We start from the raw sequence: 22,782 nt of genomic DNA, 5'->3' as shown, positions 1-22,782 counted from the left end.
ATAGATAGATAGATAGATAGATAGATAGATAGAGATAGATTGATATTTTATAAACTCTATTATTTTATTTGTCAAATATTTTAGGTGTTTAAAAGACTTTCTTCTTGCATTTTCAACATTTCTTTTCCGTCTCCGCATACTTTTCATTTGTTTCGTGTGTCAGCTCGTAATCTTCCAAAAACTCCATTTCATATTGGAATAAGCTGTCAGAATTATTTGATTCTTCCTGAGATTCTGAAAAACTAACGATTGCTCTTAATATTACAGAAATTAAACTTTACTAGCTAAAAAAAACATTACCGATACTTTCATCCATTAAAGCTTGCATATTATATGTCTTACATGTCTCCTCGCCAGAGACATTAAACCCTTTGCTTAACATTTTAGTTTTATTTCTTCGTAAATATGGTTGTTTCTTCGGGTTCCTCTCAGCTCATCTATGTGGTCGGACCAAAGGCTGACAAGTAAAGACATCTCGTCCTTGCCCCATATTCTTTTTTGTTTATAACGTCTTTTTCTTAAAATATTTTCAAATATCATTGTATAAAAAATGTTTTATTTGATTTTGTACTAACGGTTTAATTTTGTTTTTCATGATTTTTTATATGTTAATTTTTTATTTTTTAAATTTAAAACAATATTTTTAACAATGTCAATTTTACATAACACATTGTTGATTTTTACTAACACATTGAAAAAAAAATAGTGTTGCATTTTAAATTTTATCAATAAATTCTAAAATCTCTTAAAATTTTACTAGATTTTGACGAAATCTAGTTCATAACTAGATTTTGTTTTATGTGGGAAATCTTATTGAAATCTAGTAGATTTCGAGCGAAATCTAATTTAAACGAGATTTCGTGTATGTGTAAATGGGGTATTAAGTTTAGTTTTCTGTATGTAGGTGTGTTCAATATTAACTCTTGATCAATTTTTATGACATCTTCAATTTCTAAAAGGTTCCTTCGCTTTTTTATTTTCTGCAACTTAAGGTGGAAGTACACAACACGCGTTGTACGCGGCAACGCGTTATAGGCTTCTGTAAAAAAAAATTGAAATAGAGTATTTTCATTTAACAAGTTACACATAGCAGTTTGTAACGCGTCTGCGCGAAAAGTTCAGCAACTTTGAACTTTTGACGCGTCGGCAGCTGATCAGGGTTGCATTTTCTTTTGTGTATAATAAGAATAATCTAAAATGAAATAAATTTCTTCAACAATGGAAGAAAAATATTAAAAAATATACAAAAACTTAAAATTTTGATTTTTAAAACAGTAATAGTCTTAAAATACATTAAAAGAGAGATCAAAATGACGCGTGGTGTGTAACTTGCCGCTTATAAAGCGCGTCAACGCCTCAACGCGTGTTGTGTACTTCTATCTTTACTCCACATCAACTCTTTAAAATTCTTGAAAAATATTGTAATGATATCAGATTTCTTTTAAAGTATTGTTATTGTTTTTTCTATCATTTCTTATAAAATCTCCAGGTCGTATTAATTTATCATGCTTCTGAAAATACAACTCTACTGGAGCATTACTTAAATGATCACCAGAATGATCTATTAAAATGTCCATTACATCTTTCCACATCGTTAGAAATGGGCAATACTTATTTAATATAAAGTGGCATATGCATTAGTATTTGTTATACTGTTTACCTCACCTAATATACTTAGAAACATCTTTTTGAAGGTGCTTCTAGAAGCAATAGATTTGAAATTGCTTTCATCATTATCTTCACCTTTATATTTTTTTGTATTTTCATTGCATTGGCGTTAGAATTTTCGAAGTAATCATACCAACACTTAAGATATTCGGAATAACTTTGTTCGTAGTAACTTTCAAGAATTCCTCCGTAAAGTGGGAGGCTTATATACGTGCAACATCTTTGAAAAAAGGCTTGTTCAATTCACAATCAAGTTGTATATTGTACCTACTAAAGTGTAGTAACAGTGATTGTGAACAGATCTTTGCAGCAAGTCATAAGCTTATGTTCTCAATGAAAAAAAAAAAAAAACAATCAAAACAAATATACATAAGAATGTCAAAAGATAAAAAAATCAAAAATATTAAATTAATTAAACATGCGAACTAAACCAAATTAATTTCTTTGAATTTTCAATTCTTTTATTTTCTTTATTCCACATTTTAAACTTGACATGAAAAATTGTGGTAAGAGTTGTATAGAGCTTTTGCATAGAAAATACCAACAACATTGTTATGACTATTGTAGCAGCTGCTGACATACAACGCATACAACGCTACAACATCGATTGTGAATTGAACAGCTATTTCAATTTATGATCATAAGAATACGATTTAAGCATTTCAAATAAATGTTTTATGTCTTTCAATGTGTGGCGGGATAAAATTGCAGTAGCAAAGGGATATTACTTCTTAATGTGTTTTATCACAATCAGGAAAACTGCAATATGTATAAGCTAGTATGGCATATCCTACGTGTTTCCTACTATAAAAGCACATATATTCTCTTCTAATTACATCTACGACAAATTTATTTCTCGATAAATTATATTTCTCATCATCGTTGTTTGCAAATATCATTTTTGGATTTATTTAAATTTTGTGCTCGAAGGATTTACAGCCGTCCCCTCACAAAGAATTAGGGCTTTGTTTAACTTCTCTTTGGGATTTGAAACTTTTCGATAACTTATTAATTAGGACACATCTGAACTACTATCTGTAGTTTCAAATGAACTTAAAGGATGTTTTATTTTCTTGGGTGAACTTTTTATGTTTCTAGGTTCAATATTATATAAAACTCAAAAATTATCAGTTGAAAGCACGAAAAAGTAACACAAAATAGTCCTTGGTACCATACCAAAAGTGAAAAGTTCCACTCATTTGACAAAAACTCTGTATGGCCAAAATGTCCAATTTTGACCTCCTCGAAGCTTGTCTGGGCTACTATTCCTAGTACCTTGGTGCAAATTAAATCAAGTGATAGTTGAGATTTTTACTTAAATTATAAAAACACCTATTCTAATGGAAATTACAAAGGCCAATTACGAGTTGCTGTTGGTGGTACAAATGGATGGGCTGGAGATGCTGGAACGCTGTATAAAACAATTTACTAAATTAGGTAAAAAAGAATTAGAAATTCCGGAGTCTGACAATTTACCGAATACAAATATAAAAGTAGGCGACAGTACTTTTTTCAGTTAAGGGAAATTTAATGAAGACCTATCAATAGGAAACTTTAGACCCACAAGAAATTATTTACAACAAACGACTATCAAGAGCCAGAGTATACATTGGGAATACATTCGGTGTTTCACACCATTCCATACGACCATCAATTGTTCTCCGGAAAAGGTTACAAAAATAACATTAGCATCCTGGTATCTTTGCAATTTTTTACGAAAACAATCGCCGCAGAAGTCCATCATCAACTATTTCTCAATTCGAGAAAATTTAAAAAAAATTTATGTTCGTAGTACTTTCAAAGAGTATTTCTATGGTGCTTACCTCCAACATAAGTTGCAATTTATTCTGATTTACTATGATCCTACTGGCTGGAAAATTACTAGAAGATATTTACACTTTTAATTTTTCTTTTAAATACGGTTCCATAAGTAAACTTTGAGTCCAAAAATAAAATAAACTAGTTTAAGACACAGGGAAACATAGAGAGGAAACCTGTCAAAATTTTTTTGAAAACATAAAGTAGGCTGTTCACACATATGGGTACTGTGTATTCAACATACCACCTGTTAGATTTCCCCACAGTCATTTGTCAAATTAAATGTAAATAAATAAAATATTTTTAATTTTATATAAAAAAATCAAAATTATGTATGTATGTTCCCGTACTTGTCTGGATTCCCATTTTTTGACTTGTCCCGGTTATTGCAGTGGTCCCTTCGGGATGGCTGTGGTTTAAACAAAAAATTACGGGTTAAATCTATATTTCTGGATAAGTTCGGTGCTGTTACCGAAAAAATAACAGATGCATAAGTGAATATGCTTTACGTGAACACCTGTCGTGTTGGCCTTATACGACCACTGGGTAAGCTTGTTAGACGACTCACCACCACCACTTTGTGCTCCTTAAACTTTGCTCATGTACTCGAGCTACCTAATCTCTGACCATTGCTTAACAACCAAGATGCAAAAACATCACTTCAGTTTTCAACCACGAATGTGTGATTCGGCAATAGCACCTAGAGACGTAATCAGTGGATATACTGTGGTCTGGTATGGACATAGTAAACCCCAAATATACCCTTCCATGTCAGGGTATATTTGGGGTTTACTATGTCCATACCAGGCAAATTCATTGGTATAACATTTATAAGATACTTTACATACATCACCATTCAACTCTGCACACCAAAACACTCATTGAGACCAACATCTGAGTGAGTAAGGTCCGTATAACCCTACATCCTTCCCGTATGATATACATTTGACACCAACTCATTTCCAACGCTCTGCGTGGTATCTGTTATCTCAGCTATAGCACCGAACTTATCCCGAATTATAGACTTTACCCTGCACCAGTCTTTTAACCAATATTCTCGTCCCGCGAGTATGGGTTTAAACCGCAGCCACCACGTACATACCGAATGGAACACTCTAATAACCGGGACAAAAGAAAGGTGGAAACTCAGCCCCGTGGTATCAAATTATAAGGCTGCCTGGTTCGGCTCCTGTTCAAATAATTTCAATGAATGTCCGGTTATACATTTAGCATCACCAGTTTATAATCCCGGCAAACCGGATTGCAATAACATCAAGATAGGGAAGTGTTGGTGTCAAAGGAATAAGTTACTGAATGAATCAAGGGTATATGGACCTAGCCATACCCATATACTCGTAAGAATGTCGAGTGTTTTCTTTTGAATTTGGGTCACCTAAATCTGCTTATTTTGCCAAAGTTATGTAAAATTTTAAAAATAAATAAAAAATTATTGTGGTGAAAATGCAGAATAATAAATTGAAATGTCGTTACTCAGCAAACACAGAGGGTTCATGTAAAGTCGAGAAAGGTTGTAAATCAAACTATTTTTAAATTTTCAAACTCTAAATCGAATTTAAACTTTAAATCAATTTCTCTTTTTAAAGAACCGTAAATGTTTAATATTAAATAAAATTAATAACATTTTTCAAAAGTTTGATTTTGTGTTTGTTGGGTTATTTCGTATATGGGGAATATACTAATACTATCATAAGTATTTCTACTACTACATTCAATCGACTTAGGTTTTTGACAACAGACTTAGGTCCTTGACAGCAGAGTTTCCGCTCTATATACTCTATGGTTTAAGACATAATATTAGTGTGTAGTTAGTGAACGATATAAAATAATTGTAATAGATAGACAACGGAGCCAAACTAGGCAAGAATTTAGAATTTTATCAATAAAACTTACCGATGGCGGAAAATCTTTCTGCGAAATCGCTTATATTTTAGACAGAAGCTATGTTACTATCCAACGTATCCAAAACGTTACAGCGGCTTAAAACAAATTAACATATGAAAGCACATACAATTTGTTTAACGAAGCAGACTATTTTCTATGTGCACTACACCTTGCAATTATATCGGAAAAAAATCTTGCGGATAAACTTACAATAATCCCTTCAAACATTTAGAAGACAAAACCATTGCGAATCATCCCAGACGCCACGTCAGAAACACTTCTGGACGATTGTCAGACGAGAACGCACATTTTACAAAAACAAAATACATTGATTTCGAATTTTCATCTTCTAGAAATATACTTTTAAGTTACTTCCGGATGATAGTTAGAAGAGTGCATCCATTTTGCTTAAACAAAAAACCATGACTGTTGAATTTTTTTTATCTGGAAGTATATGTTTTAGTGACTTCTGTATGAGAGTTGGGTGAGAACACACATTTTACAATAACAAAATACATTGTTTCCTAATTTGTATCTTCTTGATTTGTATGTTTATGTCACTTCTGGGAGACAGTTTGAAGAGTGTTCACATTAATGTTGTATTTTATTCATCTGGAAGCGTGGATTGTAGTCACTTCTAGACGATTGTCAGACGAGAGCGCACATTTTACAAAAACAAAATACATTGATTTCTAATTTTCGCCGTCTGGAAGTATACTTTTAGGTTACTTCCGGATGATAGTAAGAAGAGTACAAAAACAAAAAAATATAAATACTCCATTTTTAGCCAGAACGCGAAAAAAATAAAAATAAATAATGCAGAAATTTTGCTAAGTTCAGTGATGTTTTGTGTTTTGTCCAGTCATGTTCAGTTTTAATTATTCATTGTAAAACTTAAATGAGTTATTGAATAATATTCATAATATTCATAGAAAAATAGTGTAATTAATATATTGTGAATCTTAAGTAATAAAAAACAATATGATAGTGTTATGTTAAAAGTCAACTGTTAATAAACATTTAAGAAGGTTTTGTTAATTGGTGAAGTTTATTAAATATATACCAAAAAGTAATTATCTTCAAGGATTATATAAATAAAATTAAAAAGTAAGTTGTCATATTTTACATTAAAATACTATTTTAGGAATAAGTTAACAACTCTAAACGGCTTCCATTTCCATAATTTTTAAACGAAGTTCTAATATGTTTAACCTATTTAGATTTATTTGAGTTAAATCTTAACTTTCAATATTTTTTAAACTATTTGCGCGTTTAGGTCCTCTTTCTAGATTACGTATGATCACTTTGAGCTAAAATTTTATTTGTATTTCATTATCGTAACAAAAAAAAAAAAAAAAATACATTAAAATTTTACTTAAGTATTTAAAGGCTAGCTGGAATCATTATATTCAAATTAATACTACTGTTTTATACATACATAAATTATTTTTTGACTTGGGTCACTCGACACGAAATTGCCTATATAAGATATTTAATATTAAAATCAGATATTTTTAAAACCACCTTTTTTAAATAAATACAATTCTATTAATTTTCATATAGCTTTGGATTTAATTATTTTAATTATAGGTACTTTTTAGTTATTAACACCAGGTCTTTCTATGACCTTTATATGATACTAATATTATTAATATTGAACATGCCATTCCCAATATATTGAACCTAAGTAGACAGTTTTTGAACGTGTATAACTCCTTAATTAGAAGAAAGCAAACAAAAAATAGTATTGCAGTATTAGTGTCAAAAGCAATATCCTGTTTAGGGTCGTTAAGGTGTTTCTATCGTTAGTGATTGTAAATAATTTTAAAAATGATCCATGACTTAGTAATTTCAGATCTTTATAGACGGTTTAGTTCCAAGTTATTTAAAAAATGTTCACGAAAGGTAATGTTTTTATTGATTCAAAACAATAAATAAATAAATTAATTAATTTTTAATTATTTTATTTTTTTTAGAAAGCAGTAGCTAATATTGTACCCCCTATTAAAATACTTCTAACTGAATTAAAATATAAAAAAGGGATCTGGTAAGTTATATATGTCTTATTTCATCACGCGGTTCCATTAAAAATGTCGATTATTTGCAGAAAATGTAAAAAATGGATCTGACCGTTTAAACTTTGGTGGGAAATGTATTGATCATAAGAGAATCCTATTTTTATTGCTTCCTAAAGTGTAACAGGTAATTTCAACAAATACAAAAGTACTTATGTACATATATTCAATATTAATTATAACATTATTTTTGTTTATTTCATTGAAGGATTAATGTGTTCCAAAATATAACTCTTACAATTTGATGGATTGATCATAAAATTTATGAAGAACTACAAAAATATTTTAGAGTCCAACGTTTTACAATTCCTGAAAATTATCTTATTATAAGGTAATAATTCTAAATTTTTGATACATATGTACATTAGACCGGCTCACTCTGTATGGAAAGCAAAAACGTGTTTTTGTTACCCCTCTCAAAATTCCCAAAATATTTTAAGTCTAGCGATGACCGTTCGTGAGCTGGACCAAATCAATAAAAGATATTTTGGAATTATTTTTTTTTTAATTTTTGTTTGTTTTGCAACAAAATATCCAATACGGGGTATCGTTTTAAAGGTATTTTAAAGCCGCGTCCTATGATGTATTAATCATAAATAACCGTCTGTTTATAATTGTCATATTCCAAAATATTTAAAATGTTAGGTTTTTCACTAAGAAAAAATAAAATGTATGTACAATTTTGCGCACCACTAGACTTCAAAAAACCTTTCAAATGATACCACATACTGTATATATTGATTAAGAACTGCTGTATAATTTAAAACAAAATAACTAAAAAGGGACTTTTTTGTAACCGGTTCAGCTCACGAACGGCCATCGATAGAAATATTTTGGGAACCATTATAAAACATAACAAAGATTTTTTGAAGCTGGGTAAAATATTGAATTTAACATGAAGAATCATCATATTACATAACAGCGAATATTTTGAGGGGGGTAACTCAAGCACCATTTTTTGTGAGCCCGTCTAATGTACATATATTACTTTTTTTAGATTAGTTGTTAAATCAATTATTTTTATACCCTCCACCACCATCAGTGGTGATAGAGGGTATATATAACTTTGTCATTCCGTGTGTAACACCAAGAAATATTCATCTGAGACCCAACAAAGTATATATATTCTGGGTCCTTATCAAATTCTGAGTCGATTTAGCTATGTCCGTCTGTCCGTCTGTCCGTCTGTCCGTCTGTCCGTCTGTCCGTCTGTCCGTCTGTCCGTCTGTCCGTCTGTCCGTCTGTCTGTGTAAAACACGCTCACGATAAAACGAAGCAATAGACTTTAACCAAATTCACCCAAAATGTTCTTCATTTTCCTAAGTTGTTTGGTATTGAAAATGGGCAAAATCGGTTCACACCGGGAAAAGTTATGAATCAAAATTTAAAACAACCTCGGAAAAAAATAAGCATTTTTTACACATTCTGATGTAATTTTCTCGAAAACTATGCAAGATAATACCATGAAAATCACCACACGTTCGTTTCTGCACAAGATCTTGATCTCTGCTGAAAATTACTAGAATCGGTCCACAATTTCATGTACCTCCCATACAAAAGTACATATTCCCGGAAAATGGGTTTTTTGTTAATAACTTCCGCCACAATGTTGATATCTTCACAAAATTTTGCAAATTAAAGTCTTATGTCAATAGAATTCTTACAGGGAAAAATTTTTTTGCATCGGTCCATAATTGGACATAGCTCCCATACAAGGTCCCCTCCCGAAAATCACTTAAACGCGCATAACTCATTACTAAATTAAGATATCCATATAAAATTTGGTACAAGTATTGCCCATATGCATAGAAATATTACTATGAAAGTTTTTTTCGATCGGTCCATAATTGGTCATAGCTCCCATACAAGGTCCCCTCCCGAAAATCACTTAAACGCGCATAACTCATTACTAAATTAAGATATCCATATAAAATTTGGTACGAGCACTGCCCATATGTACAGAAATATTACTGTGAAAGTTTTTTCCGATCGGTCCATAATTGGTCATAGCTCCCATACAAGGTCCCCTCCCGAAAATCACTTAAACGCGCATAACTCGTTACTAAATTAAGATATCCATATAAAATTTGGTACAAGTATTGCCCATATGCATAGAAATATTACTATGAAAGTTTTTTTCGATCGGTCCATAATTGGTCATAGCTCCCATACAAGGTCCCCTCCCGAAAATCACTTAAACGCGCATAACTCATTACTAAATTAAGATATCCATATAAAATTTGGTACGAGCACTGCCCATATGTACAGAAATATTACTGTGAAAGTTTTTTCCGATCGGTCCATAATTGGTCATAGCTCCCATACAAGGTCCCCTCCCGAAAATCACTTAAACCCGCATAACTCATTACTAAATTAAGATATCCATATAAAATTTGGTACGAGCACTGCCCATACGCATAGAAATATTACTGTGAAAATTGTTTCCGATCGGTCCATAATTGGACATAGCTCCCATACAAGGTCCCCTCCCGAAAATCACTTAAACGCACATAATTCATTACTAAATTAAGATATCCATATAAAATTTGGTACGAGCACTGCCCATACGCATAGAAATATTACTGTGAAAATTGTTTCCGATCGGTCCATAATTGGCCATAGCTCCCATACAAGGTCCCCTTCCGAAAATCACTTAAACGCGCATAACTCATTACTAAATTAAGATATCCATATAAAATTTGGCATAAGTATTGCTCATATGCAAATAAATATTACTATGAAAGTTTTTTCCGATCGGTCCATAATTGGCCATAGCTCCCATACAAGGTCCCCTCCCGAAAATCACTTAAACCCGCATAACTCATTACTAAATTAAGATATCCATATAAAATTTGGTACGAGCACTGCTCATACGCATAGAAATATTACTGTGAAAATTGTTTCCAATCGGTTTTTTCTGATCGGTCCATAATTGGTCATAGCTCCCATACAAGGTCCCCTTCCGAAAATCACTTAAACGCACATAACTCATTACAGAATTAAGATATCCATATAAAATTTGGCATAAGTATTGCTCATATGCAAAGAAATATTGCTGTGAAAGTTTTTTCCGATCGGTCCACAATTGGCCATAGCTCCCATACAAGGTCCCCTCCCGAAAATCACTTAAACGTGCATAACTCATTACTAAATTAAGATATCCATATAAAATTTGGCACAAGTATTGCTCATATGCATAGAAATATTACTGTGAAAGTTTTTTCTGATCGGTCCCTAATTGGTCATAGCTCCCATACAAGGTCCCCTCCCGAAAATCACTAAAATGCACATAAATCATTACTAAATAATGATATCTATACAAAATTTGGCACAAATATTCCTTTTATATACAGAAATGTTATTTTAAAATTTATTCATGATGGGTCCATATTTGCTCATAGCTCCCATAATTATATCCATGGTGTAACTACTACTTTTGTTATCTTAAAATTTTTTCATAATCGGTCTACAAGTATTCATAGCTCCCATACAAGGGCCCCTTCAGAAAAACAGTTAAATGCATATAACTCATTACTAAATAATGTTATCCATAAAAATTTCAAAGAAATGGTGTTTGTAATGTTCAATAAATCGTGCAATTTTAAGAGATTTATGCTATTTAATTCTTGCGGTTTTTTTAATAAAAACATGAGAATTTCCGCAAATATTTGATCAACTGATAAGTAGATGTATATAAATTGTATTACTTCAACATTGCATGAAGTTTGTTTTCTTTTGGGTCATATAATTATAAATATTCTAAGTACCTACGTATTTTTCAATAAAATTCAAGTGATGGAAAATTTTGAATATTGTTACAAATTCCACTTTTATTATGTATCAGGTAGTCTAATACCTTCAGAGGATGATAATTCGTATAAACATAGGGACCATCTTCTTTTACAGGTACATACATATAGGTATTTATTTATCTTGAGTTTATTAAATCATATTTTTATGATATATATGTATATACCTGTTGCCAAAAACGGAAATCTATAAAGATCCAGGTATTTTACTACTTCGAAATTCAAAATGTTAAAACAGGTAAATATAGGTAGTTAACAGGTAATCCAAGGTAGTTAAACTATTATTTGTGTATTTAAGCAAATGCGAAATCTATTTCGGATTTAGTCTAAATTAGATTGCACAAGTTAAACAAGTGTCAAAGTATAAAAATTAATTATAACAAGTGTCAAAGTATTAAAAATTAATTATAATTACACACTAGATTATCGTATATTGAAAATATCAATCGGTAAGTAATAAATTAAACAATTTAATTTGTATAATTAAAACGTCCGTGTATGCTAATATTCTTTATATTTCTTTATACCAGATTAATATCTTTATAGACATGCCAAAACTAAGAAAACAGTCGTCTGAACAGCGCAGACAAAGAGTACGGGAAGCTGGAATAAATTATCACGTGCGTAATATAGAATCTCATAGATTGCAAAATTCTCAACGTATAGCTTTTCTTCGACAAAATGAAGAATATCGCGAAAGTGAACGCCTTAGGGACCGAATTGCACGATCATTGCGGCGTGAACACTCTGAATATCGTAATGCAGAAAGACTACGAGATTCTCAAGCACATTCTTCTCATCGAGAAGATCATGTATACCGGAATACGGAACAAGTAAGAAATACAATAGAGCATACTACAAGGCGAGAAGATGAACAGTACCGGGCAATTGAAAGACAACGTGATGCAGCAGCACATTCTTCTCGTCGTGAAGATCCTTTGTACCGCAATACGGAACAGGTACGGAACACAATAGAGCATTCTTTACGACGAGAAGATGAACAGTATCGTGCTATTGAAAGACAACGAGATGCAGCAGCACGTTCTTCTCGCCGTGAAGATCCTTTGTACCGGAATACTGAACAGGTACGGAACACAATAGAGCATTCTTTACGACGAGAAGATGAAAATTATCGAACAACGGAGAGACAACGTGATGCAGAAACACATTCTTCTCGTCGCAAAGATCCCTTGTACCACAATACGGAACAGGTACGGAACACAATAGAGCATTCTTTACGACGAGAAGATGAACAGTACCGGGCTATTGAAAGGCAACGAGATGCAGAAGCACGTTCTTCTCGCCGTGAAGATCCTTTGTACCGGAATACTGAACAGGTATGGAACACAATAGAGCATTCTTTACGACGAGAAGATGAAAAATATAGATCAACGGAAAGACAACGTGATGCAGAAGCACATTCTTCTCGCCGTAAAGATCCTTTGTACCGCAATACGGAACAGGTACGGAACACAATAGAGCATTCTTTACGACGAGAAGATGAACAGTACCGAGCTATTGAAAGGCAACGAGATGCAGCAGCACATTCTTCTCGCCGTGAAGATCCTTTGTACCGGAATACGGAACAGGTACGGAACACAATGGAGCATTCGTTACGACGAGAAGATGTAAATTATCGGTCAACGGAAAGACTACGGGATGCGGCAGCACATTCTTCTCGTCGTGAGGATCCTTTGTATCGCGGCTTGGAACAATTAAGGAACACATTGGAGCATTCTTTGCGACGAGAAGATGACAATTTTCGTAATATAGAAAGGCAAAGGGATGCTGTAGCCCACTTTGTCCGACGTCAAGATCCTATATATCATGCGATGGAGCAAGAACGCAATACTTTGGAACATTCCTTACGAAGAGAAGATGCTAACTTTCGTAATGCTGAACAAGAAAGGGACACCATTGCACACATATCAAGAAGATCGAACCCAATTCTACGTGCTGCCGAGCAAAGGCGGAATACAAACTCCAGGCGAGCTTCAAGGATGCTATTAAAAGTAAATAGAGAACTTTCCAACCAAATGCGCAATGTCCGAGTAAGACTACACCGAATCAATCCCATAAACCGCTCGGTTCAAAATGAAAGGCAAGCTCTAAGAAACAGGGAAAACAGGCAAAATCTCTCCCCCGAAGCTAGAAGTGAAATGTTAGCTGTGGACGCTATCCGACATTCACGTAGGATGTTAGAAGAGTTTAACAATAACGTTAAAAAAGGACCAACTGAAGTGTGCGTTTGTTGTGGAGGATTGTGGTTTTCAAATCAAGTAAGTTCTCTTAACATTTTAAATTATCCAAACTTACCACAGGTATTTTTCTTATCGGAAATATTTCCTTCTGAAAACAATAATTATAAATTTTGCAATACCTGCTCAAAAATAGTAAAGGGTGGAAAAGTACCTACTATTTGCTTAAGCAATGGTTTAAATTTCCCAGAAATTCCTCATCAATTGAAAGGCTTGACGGCCTTAGAGGAAAGGTTTGTGGCACCAAGAATTCCATTTATGAGAATTGTGTCATTGGGTTACAATCGCCAATGTGCAGTGAGGGGTGCAGTTGTAAATGTTCCCATTCAAGTCGACAATGTTGTAAGCGTCCTTCCGAGAACATTTAATCAAACTGAAGTAATTCAGGTTCACCTTAAGCGTCGACTAGAATATAATCATAGTTTTATGACTGAAACCATTCGTCCGGCTAAAATCTTTAACGCAATTCGTTATTTAATAAATACTGAACTATATCAAAAACATAAAATTTCCATTGCAGAAGAATGGCTTAATAATGTGGGATTATCTGAGGAAGTTCCTTTTTTGGCAAATGCGGAGGATCAGGAATTAGTACACGATTTAGCAGGTACAAATAGCAACATGGATGTAATTGAAGAATTAAATCCTCAAGAAACTCTTCTGGATAATATTCCAATGGAAAATATTCCATTAAGTAGAATCTCAATTGCCCCAGGCGAAGGAAAACGGCCACTTGATTTGCTAATGGATGAAGATGCTGAAGAACTATCATTTCCAACTATTTACTGTGGCATTAAAAGAGTGTGTGAAGCTTCAGTGGCGAAAGTTATAAGGTCTGAAATTCGACGCTATGATAGGAGGTGCGCTCGTGTTGACAAGGTACTATATTCTTACAAAAAACTTGAATTGTTCAAAATTAAGAATAGTATCTCAACATGTCTACGCAAAAAGGTTGGATCCAATAGACATACAGCCAGGGATATGTTGGACGACAACTACATACATAATCTCGTCCAACATGACGAAGGATACCATATACTTAAAGGTATCAGGTCTTCTCCTGCCCATTGGGAAGGAGAGAAAAAGAAAGTAATGGCAATGATTCGTCAATTTGGCCTTCCAACTTTTTTTATTACCCTATCAGCAGCAGAATCTCATTGGCCGGAATTATTAGTAATTTTGGCAAAAGTAGTCGAAGGCAAAGATATTACAGAAGAAGAGGCTATGCTTTACACAACTCAACAAAAATACGATCTTATCCGTACAGACCCTGTAACATGCTCCCGTTATTTCGACCAAAGAATTCGTCATCTTTTTAAGCATTTTAAAACTAGCGGTGGAATTTTTGATGATCATAAGGTCATAAAATTTTATTGGAGGATTGAGTTCCAGCAAAGAGGATCACCTCATGTACATGGTATATATTGGTTACAAAATGCGCCATCTATCAACTTCACCGATTCAAATACTTTTTCACCCGTAGTTAGCTTTATTAATAAATTTATTACTACAGATTCTAATATTCCAGAAGTTGCTCCATATATTCAATTCCAGGAGCATCACCACAGCAGAAGTTGTCAAAGAGAAGTAAGAGGTCAATCAGTTTGCAGGTTTCATATACCATATCCACCTATGCCTGAAACCAAAATACTTTTACCGCTTCCTGAAGACTTAGATGAAATGGAAGTGAAAAGACATAAAGAAAACTTTAATAAAATTCAAAATTTTCTTAATGGAAAATTTTCTGAGGCTGAGGTAAATGAATTGCAAACATATGACCAATTTTTAAGTCACAATAGAATAAGTTTAAGTGTTGAAGATTACGTTTTAGCCATTAGATCTTCGCTCAAAAAACCCCAAATATTTCTAAAGAGATCTTTCAGAGATCGTTCTATAAATGCCTTCAATCCAAATATTTTAGCAATGCAAAAAGCTAATATGGACATACAATTTATATTGGATGCCTATGCGTGTGTATCTTATATTGTGAATTACATTAATAAATCTCACAGAGGGGTATCCAGATTATTAAATGAGGCAATGGATGAAATAAGATCTGGAAATTTTACAGTTAAGCAGCGACTTCAGCATATTGGTAACAAATTTATTTCTGCTTCAGAAGTTTCCGGCCAAGAAGCATCGTACAATATTTTGGGAATGCATCTTTCTCAATGTAGCAGTTCCGAAGTGTATATAAATACATTACATCCAGACAAACGTGTTAGAATATTAAAGTCTAGGAGAGAATTGGAAAATATTCCTGGAGAATCCACAGACGTTTTTCAAAAAAATCTCCTTGACCATTATATTGCACGTCCTAATGAAATGCAAGATTATTGTCTTGCTTATTTCGCAGCTTATTATAAGTTTTCAAAATCAAGACCATCAAGAAATCGACGGCATCAAGAAGAAGAAGATGACTACAATGAAAATAATGATTTCAATGACGATAATACTGATGGAAATGAAAATTACATTAAGCTTAGAGATGGGTCTGGTTATATCTATAAAAAAGAAAGCCCTGCAATAATACGATTTCCCTCATTTAATGCTGATCAAAGCAGGGAAAATTATTTTCGTGCATTGGTAATGTTATATATGCCTTGGAGAAATGAAAAGGAGGATATTTTGGACAAAGATAACGAAGAAACTTGCAGAGTTCTTAAGGATGTTATCGAAAGAAATCGCTCAGTTTTTGAAAAATATAAAGAAGGAGAGCTCGAAGAAATTCTTCAGCAAATTCATAATGAAAACAGAGTAGATGATGATAACCTGGAAGAGAATAGAGCTGTAACCCAACTGCTAGATGACGAATTTAGAGCCCTAGCTGTTCCTGAATTAGATGCAAATATAAATGTTATTGACATTAATGATGATTATATTAACGCTGATGAGAGCAATGATGGCGTTCGACTAATAAGACTCCAACCTTTAATAAGTACTGATAGTCTATTGTCTTCTGTACGGACATTAAATACAAAGCAACGTAAATATCTACATCATGTATTACTAAATGTTGTACAGAACGTAAAGTTTTGTGAGTATGTCGGAGGTGGAGCTGGTGTTGGAAAGAGTAGATTGATAAAAACTATTTACCAATCAATTTCTAATAGATTTAACTCTATTCCCGGCTCTAATCCTGATTTACCCAAAGTAATATTAAGTGCTCCTACTGGGAAAGCTGCTTTTGGAATTGGTGGAGCGACTCTTCATTCGTTATTTTCGTTGCCAGTTAACCAGTACTCAGGAGAAATCCGTCCACTTAGTAATGATACAGTTAATTCGCTCTCATCATTACTTTTGGATTTGAAATTATTGATTATTGATGAAATTTCAATGGTTGGAGCAAGAATGTTGGGATACCTTGATGCTCGATTAAAGCAAATTTTCAAAAGCACAGAGCGATTTGGTGGAATTTCCATTTTAGTTTTTGGAGATTTAAAACAACTACCACCTGTTGGGGACAAATGGATATTCAGCTCGAACTCCTCAAATCCTTATGGAGTTATTGCAGGAAATTTGCTTTGGAATCAGTTTAAATTTTATGAATTGACTGAAATAATGAGGCAAAGGGAAGACCGAAAGTTTGCAGAAGCATTAAATTCAATGTCGAAAGGAGAAATGAGTGACGAAGAAATTCGTTTTATACAGTCAAGAGTTGTTGATTCTGATTTCAGTTTTCCAAGTGACGCGATTCACTTATTTTGGTCAAACGCTGAAGCTGACCAATACAACGAATTAAAATTGGGACAAATTCTTAAAGAGGAATTTAAATCAAGAGCATTTGATTTAATTAAAACGGAGTCTTTATCATCGGAAGAAAGATCACGTATTAGAAACGTGGTAAACAAAATGAAAACTTCGGAAACACAAGGATTGTGTACAGAGCTGAAATTGAAATGTTCAGCAAAATACATGATGACCATTAATATTAATACAAGCGATGGTCTAGTCAATGGAGCTACTGGCATCCTAATGGAAATAGAATTTCATAAAGAAACAAACAAACCCATTACACTTTGGATGCTTTTTTCCGATGAAAGTGTAGGTAGAGAAGCAAGAAGAATAAAACCTCACCCGGCTGAACCACTTTGGACTCCTGTTGAAAAATGCGTTCGATGCTTCCAATTCAGGCGCAATGAACAAATCTCTATTGAGCGAAAACAATTTCCATTGGTTTTAGCCGAAGGAATAACTATTCATAAAAGTCAAGGTGCAACATATTCAAAAGTGGTCGTTCATACTCGTAACCGAATGAGTAGGGCTGCGTTGTATGTAGCATGTAGTAGAGCTACCAGTATTTCAGGATTATATATTGCAGGGAATTTCATACCTCCGAAACCATTTGAAATAACTGATCCAGTCAAAATTGAGTTAGAAAGACTGCAATTACAACAAGCACTAACACTCCATCATAGCTTTGTTCATGATGATGAATATAATGTTAAATTGTTTTATCAAAATGTTCAGAGTTTAAATGCGCACCATAAGGATATTTCTACTGATCCCACTATAATGGATGCAGACATTTTATGTTTAGTAGAAACTTGGGCATTTCCGGAAGAAATTCAATCGTTTGAAGGATATTCATTGCTAAGCAAATTAGACTGTTTTAATGCTGAACATGAAGAGAGATCCAGAAATAAGAAAGGAATATCAGTTTATGTAAAAACTGATAAAATCTCGAATATAAACTTATTGTTTAAAGTAGATCATGTTCTTGGGTACTCATTTCAATACATAGCCTTCCGGTATCACAACATTTACGTCATTAATTTATATAGAAGCCCCTCGTTTGCTGAAGGCCTCTTTAGATCATTCTTAAAGCAAGCTATCGATGAATTACAGACACATATTAGATCTGAAATTGAAAGAATCCTTATTATAGGAGATTTTAATATATGTCGCAAAACACATCCTGATAATACTACTGAGAGAATATTGACAGAAAGAGGACTTGTATCCCACCTACATCCGACAGCTTCAACTACAAAACATGGTACACAAATTGACTGGGTTTTTTCAAATATACCATTGAACCATGTAAATGCAAAAATTTATCCGACAATTCATAGCCATCATGATGGTATATTAGTAGCCACGTAGTAATGTATATACTATCCCATTACAATTTTACTAGTTTTTAGATTTAAGTGTAAATTAAGTTTAATTAAGGAATTTATGCAAATGTAACTTATTAATAATAGTTTATTATCTAGATTAAGTTAAGCTAATATTTATACCCATTCTTTATTATTACAGACTTTGAATATGCGAAATATCATATTTACCCTCCTATGGAATAAGCCGTGACGTGGCGGGAGGGCTTCAGTACTTCTTAAATTTTTTTAATAAAACTTAGAAGGAAACTAATTATTCCGCGATACAATTGTCGATTGTTAGCAAAAGTCGTAAAAAACATATATAGCATGACAAATTATGAACCGAGCCAGAAATGATTTTCTTTATATGAATTCTATTGATACGAAAATTATATTTGTGAAATTTTGAAACGATTGCGACATTCCGTATATTAGAATAAATAAATGTTCCCCGAATACATACATTTGAATGGGATCTATAAGAAATTGTGAACCGATTCCGCTACTTTTCAACAGAAGTAAAGTTTTTACAGAGAAACAAAATTGTGATAAATTGTATCGAATTATAATGCACAGTTTTGTGAAAATTGCATAAAAATATGTTAAAAAGCTCAATTTTTCCGAAGTTTTTTTTTTTAAATTTTGATTCATAACTTTACCTATGTGAACCGATATTGCTCATTTTGAATACCAATCAACAAAGATCATTTAGGGTGAATTTGGATAAATTCTATTGTTTCTTTTCATCGTGGTCATGTTTTACACAGGCAGACGGATATATATATAAATTGATTAGGAATATCATAAGGACCACAGATATATATACTTTGTTGTGTCTCAGATGAATATTTCACAATGTTAGACATGGAATGACAAACTTATATATACCCTCTATTACCAGTAATGATGTTAGGTATTAAAATAAAAGTAGCTGGTGGAGGGTATTTAAGATTCGGCTCAGCCGAATATAGCAATCTAACTTGTTTCTACTATTTTAATTTCAATTATTTCAATAAAAACTATAAAATTTCATTTTATTTAGATTTATTTTTATAGATTTTATTTTGGTGAGTATACAAATAGAAGAAGAGAAAACTCATCTTCTAGAAGACGAGAATACTCATCCTCTAGAAGACGAGAATACTCATCTTCTAGAAGAAGAGAAAACTCATCTACTAGAAGATAAGATAGGAACACTTCTAGATGATACTAGGTAGTCACTTCAAGAAGTGACTTCCTAGTCACATCTAGAAGAGTCTTTGGCAATACCTTACTTCCAAGAGTCATCTAGAAGTTTCTTCTGCGGGTCTTCCAGAAGTATCTTCCACGTTACTCTTAGACGTTCCCCAGCTCGGCATCAGTTCTTCCCGACTGGTGACAAGAATTCTTATACTTCCGCAACATCGCTGGCGAGCTTTTAACACGTTTGGAAGTTTCATACGGGTAACTTCCGCAATAGAAAATGTTTGTAGGGAATATTCTTTATAGAGCATATTTGTATGGTGGAATAATCCATATGATGCCACTAATAAGTGAAAAATAAACAATAACGCTTAAAATGTGTCTATTGCCATAAATTTTTCTTTCTGATGTTCACTATACAGATGTTCGCTGATGGTTGGTCTTACGTGTTCGCTGATGGTTGGCCTTACGTGTTGCGAAAACCTAATGGGAAGCACCTATCAACACATAAAAACAACAGTGAAGCAAGGCACAGTATGGGTACTGGTTTGGGGGTCTATTTCGGGAAATGGAACTAGGTCATCACATTTTATACAATATTTTATTGACCGGCAGCTTTAGGTATTTGGATATTTTGTAGACTAAATTGCCCTTCTGGAAGTAAAAGCCTAACACTTCTAGTAAAAAATCCCTACAGTTCCTTAAAACCAGTGTTAAGGCGAGTTCTTACAGAGGAATGTTAAAAATGTTAACCAATCTTTTGCAGGATCTTAGTGGAAAGCATGCCTAATAGGTTAGAGATTGTTATCAAATCCTAATGTCTTCATATAAAGTACTAATTGTAAGTTTTTAATATATATTTTAAAATGTACGAGTTTGTTAAACAACCGTTAATTCTTTGCCATTATATTTGAATTTTGTCAATCACGGCTGTTATGGAATCTGATTGCTCTCGGAATCAGATTTGAAACCGACCAAAAATTGATTTTGGTATCATAGAAACCAATGTTATTGGTTTCATATTCGAATCAGAATTGTAATCAGAATTTGATGTCATCGAATCTGATGTTATCGTTTTTTTGTCAGAAATAATCCGATCAGCTGACTGCTTACAGATTTGCAGTTTTCTTTTATTTTTTGTTTTGTTAGTTTGTGGAATGTTGTTGGAAAATGTAAGTTAAATAAATAAAAATTTAATAATTTATAAATATTCAATTATTTTTGGCACAAATAGGGGCAAACATAGAAATGCAACACAGAATGCATTATTTTTAGAGTTCATGGAGAAGAACCCAGATATAGCAAAAGGTTTCACAAAACGCGATAAAGTTTTAGTGGATTCTCTTTGGCAGGAATTGACGGTTTCTCTAAACGGCGCTGGTCCGCCGAATAAGGATGTTAATGGGTGGAAAAAGGTAAACTATTTGTTTAAAGTTCATTAATTTGGCCACAAATATGGTATTCGTATTTACACACAGATATGGACAGAATGGAAAAGCGAGATTAAAAAAAAACTTGCTCACAACAAGGCCGAGGCCCGAGCAACCGGCGGTGGACCGTTTTCAAAATACCAACTGACACAAACAGAAGAAACAATAGTGCGATTGTGTGGAATCCAAACGACAGTGGAGGGTGTTTTAGGAATAGAATTGGGCCTCATAGAGGTGATAGAGGAATCAAATGTTGCCGTAAATGATGATATGCCTACAGGCTCATCTAGGATAAGACCTGAAACACCTTACATGTGTAGTACACCAAAAAGAATACGAACAGAAACCACAGCAGACCGTTTAAAAAAATTTCTGGATGAAGATGGTGAAAAGAAAAGAGAAATAAACGAAAAACTCGACCAACTTATTGCTGTAGAAAAAGAAAATGCCAGTGCCCTTAGACGTATTTATCGCGCAATTGAAAAAAACAACGAGTCTGTGACCAAGAGTGTTAATGATTTTAAAAATGAATTTGCAATTACCAGTTCCCGAATTCTTAAGGCAATGCAGGAAAAAAATGAAATAAAAAAACAACAATTGCAACTAGAACTTATGAAATTTGAATTACAAAATAAAAGTAAAGCTCAGTGATCTCTTTTATTAAAACCTAAATACGTGACCTCAAGTCCAAAGGACAAAAAGAAGTACAAATGAATTAATTTTTTTTAATAATTACATTTAATTAATTTTAAAATACTGAATTTAATAAAATATAAATAAATTATTTTATTTATAATGTATTTGCTATTTCGTCTCTTATTTTCTTGCCTTCATTTTGCAGATTCGACGTAGAGAACAATAAAGAATTATCTTGTTCAAGATCGTCTGGTGCAACAGCTATTTCTTCAGCTTCATATGAAATTTTGTAGCTCCTGCATATATTGTGCAACGCGCAGCATACGTTCACTATTTGTACTACTTTTTCTGGGCTGTAATGTAATGTACCAAGCAAACAGCGAAATCGGCTTTTTAATACGCCTATAGTTCGCTCCACAATATTGCGAGCTGAGGTGTGTGCTATATTAAATTTATGTTCTTTTGTGTTGTATGCAGGATCTCTATAAGGTGTTAACAAAAATGGTTCAATTCCATACCCGCAATCTCCTAATAATCTAGTCGTTCGATCTCCACTTTCGTACTCTCTTAGGAAATGCTGACGTGCGTTGCTCATATTCCACACAAATGAGTCATGACTTGCGCCGGGATACCGTGCGCTAACTGCTCGTATCATCATGTCACCGTCACATATCTTCCAAACAAAAATGATTGCCAATAATGACAAATTATTGTTTCATATGTTACTACACAGAGAGAACAAATTCATTGTAAAAAATAGATTTTTTGCAAACTTTAATTGGGCCAACTAAATTTTTGGGTTGGAACATTATCGGCCACCATAATCATCAGTTGGATAAAATTTAGTTTTGGCAATGAATTTTTTCTCTCTGTGAATTTTTTACTCACGATCATGGCATTCA

The 22,782-nt window shown here is 33.2% G+C and overlaps 1 protein-coding gene across 1 annotated transcript; it reads left to right on the top strand.

The window, feature by feature from the left end:
* Positions 1-21,014: 21,014 nt before the first annotated feature.
* On the top strand, positions 21,015-21,934 carry LOC119601428. The gene is made up of 2 exons (XM_037952363.1): positions 21,015-21,229; positions 21,293-21,934. Exons 1-2 carry the CDS (start codon positions 21,095-21,097, stop codon positions 21,893-21,895), a joined length of 738 nt encoding a protein of 245 aa, XP_037808291.1. The 5' UTR covers positions 21,015-21,094; the 3' UTR covers positions 21,896-21,934.
* The last annotated feature ends 848 nt before the right edge of the window (positions 21,935-22,782 follow it).

Source organism: Lucilia sericata, unplaced genomic scaffold (assembly GCF_015586225.1).
Source record: "Lucilia sericata isolate MDLA Ls3-8-SP2 unplaced genomic scaffold, ASM1558622v1 Contig000161F_arrow, whole genome shotgun sequence".
In the NCBI taxonomy this organism is placed as follows: Eukaryota; Metazoa; Arthropoda; class Insecta; order Diptera; family Calliphoridae; genus Lucilia; species Lucilia sericata.
This window is presented reverse-complemented; position numbering and strand designations above follow the sequence as displayed.